Below are 1,948 nucleotides of genomic sequence, written 5' to 3' on the forward strand. Positions count from 1 at the left end.
AGGCCTGTCGAATCTAATGCCGAAGAAACTACGAAATTGGCTAGCATAAGTTGTACGTCAGTGAAGGAATCACAGCAGGTTCTATTGGCAACAGCGATAGTAAATGTTCAGGATGTGTCAGGAGAGATCAGGTCAGTCAGAGCATTACTCGACAATGGCTCACAGTCGTGCTTTATTACAGGTGGCTGTTGTAAGGAGCTTGGGCTTAAATTACAATCAATTAATGTGCCGATTTATGGAGTGGGTCAGCAGTTGACTCGAGCCAGAAATTCAACGACAGTCACGATACAATCTAGAATCACTGGGTTCAAAAGGACATTGGATTGCCTGGTGGTCGAGAAAATCACCCAGGATTTACCTTCTATTGAGGTGGATAGATCTCGCCTACGGATTCCGAAGAATGTTCCGCTTGCGGACCCTCAGTTCGATAAACCGTCGAGAATCGATATGCTTTTAGGAGCAGAAACATTTTTTGAGTTAATGGCAGTCGGCACGATTAGGTTGGCAAGAAATCAGCCCATCTGGCAGAATACTCTCTTGGGCTGGATCGTCTCAGGAAGTTGCAGCGGTCTTGGCAATTCATCCAAAGGGTCTATTTGCAACGTAACTACGACGGATTCGTTAAATAGGGCTCTTACAAAATTTTGGCAAATTGAAAGTTGCGAGAGAAAAGACACGCGAACCCCTGAAGAACGTGCATGCGAGGACCACTTCATGAAAACTCACAAGAGGGATCAAGATGGAAAATTCGTCGTTTCGCTTCCATTCAAGGAGCATATAATGAGACGTTTGGGAACTTCGAGAGAAATCGCGGTCCAGAGATTCAAGAATCTTGAGCGGCGATTTGGGCGTGACCCACAGCTCAAGATGGAATACAGCAAATTTATACACGAGTATTCGGCGTTGGGGCACATGCGCGAGCTCACCGATCCAGTTGACAATGCATGGCCGCATTTCTACATGCCTCATCATTGCGTCATAAAGGCAGCTAGCAGTACAACCAGGTTAAGAGTCGTTTTCGATGCGTCGTGCAAATCCTCAACCGGCATTTCATTAAACAACACCCTAATGGTAGGGCCTGTTTTGCAACAAGAATTGATCTCCATACTTCTGCGTTTCCGAACGAATAAATACGTGTTGACATCCGATATAGAGAAGATGTATCGACAGATTAAAGTGGAGGCTGAGCAAACATCTTTACAAAGAATAATATGGAGGAATGATCCATCCGAAAATATGAAGACTTATGAATTGTTGACATTGACTTATGGGACTGCGCCGGCGTCATTCATAGCAACAAAGGTCATTCAACGATTAGCGGATCTCGAGGCTCATAAATTTCCAAAAGGAGCGGCCGCAGCATACAAGGATTTTTATGTCGACGACTTCATATCAGGAGCGGACACATTGACAGAAGCGATAGAAATACGAGATCAAGTATCTGCATTGCTTGAAGCAGGAGGCTTTAAATTGCGAAAGTGGGCCTCTAACAGCGCTAGGCTGCTCGAAGGGATGCAAAGCATGTCGTCACCCAATCAGTTACTCGAATTGGATAAGTGTGGATCAGCCAAAACTCTGGGCATTAATTGGAATCCTGCCAAGGACATGCTTCAATACAGATTTCAAGATGAGGCGTCACTCCCAAAGACGCACACCAAAAGAACAGTTCTATCACAAATTGCCCATATTTTCGATCCCATAGGGCTACTTGGGCCAGTGATCACAAGGTCAAAGATCTTAATGCAAGATATATGGAGAAACAATTTGGATTGGGATGATCCATTACCTCCGAAAATCAACGCGGAATGGACTCACTTTATTCAAGATTTAGTGAAGGCCAAGGAAATCGAGATACCTCGCAGAGTCAGAAGCAGCTTCACAGAAGGAGACAATCACGTGGAGATTCACGGGTTTTCGGACGCCAGTGAGCGCGCTTACGGTGCCTGTA

The 1,948-nt window shown here is 45.2% G+C and overlaps 1 protein-coding gene across 1 annotated transcript; it reads left to right on the top strand.

The window, feature by feature from the left end:
* Positions 1-112: 112 nt before the first annotated feature.
* On the top strand, positions 113-1,924 carry LOC108727301 (uncharacterized; the record flags this gene model as incomplete). The annotated part of the gene is made up of 2 exons (XM_018455410.1): positions 113-131; positions 182-1,924. Coding segments are annotated over exons 1-2 (1,762 nt in total), but the record flags the coding sequence as incomplete, so codon positions are not given.
* Between the last annotated feature and the right edge of the window lie 24 nt (positions 1,925-1,948).

The sequence above is a fragment of the Mycetomoellerius zeteki genome, unplaced genomic scaffold, assembly GCF_001594055.1.
Source record: "Mycetomoellerius zeteki isolate Tzet28-1 unplaced genomic scaffold, Tzet1.0 C4440566, whole genome shotgun sequence".
Taxonomy (NCBI): domain Eukaryota; kingdom Metazoa; phylum Arthropoda; class Insecta; order Hymenoptera; family Formicidae; genus Mycetomoellerius; species Mycetomoellerius zeteki.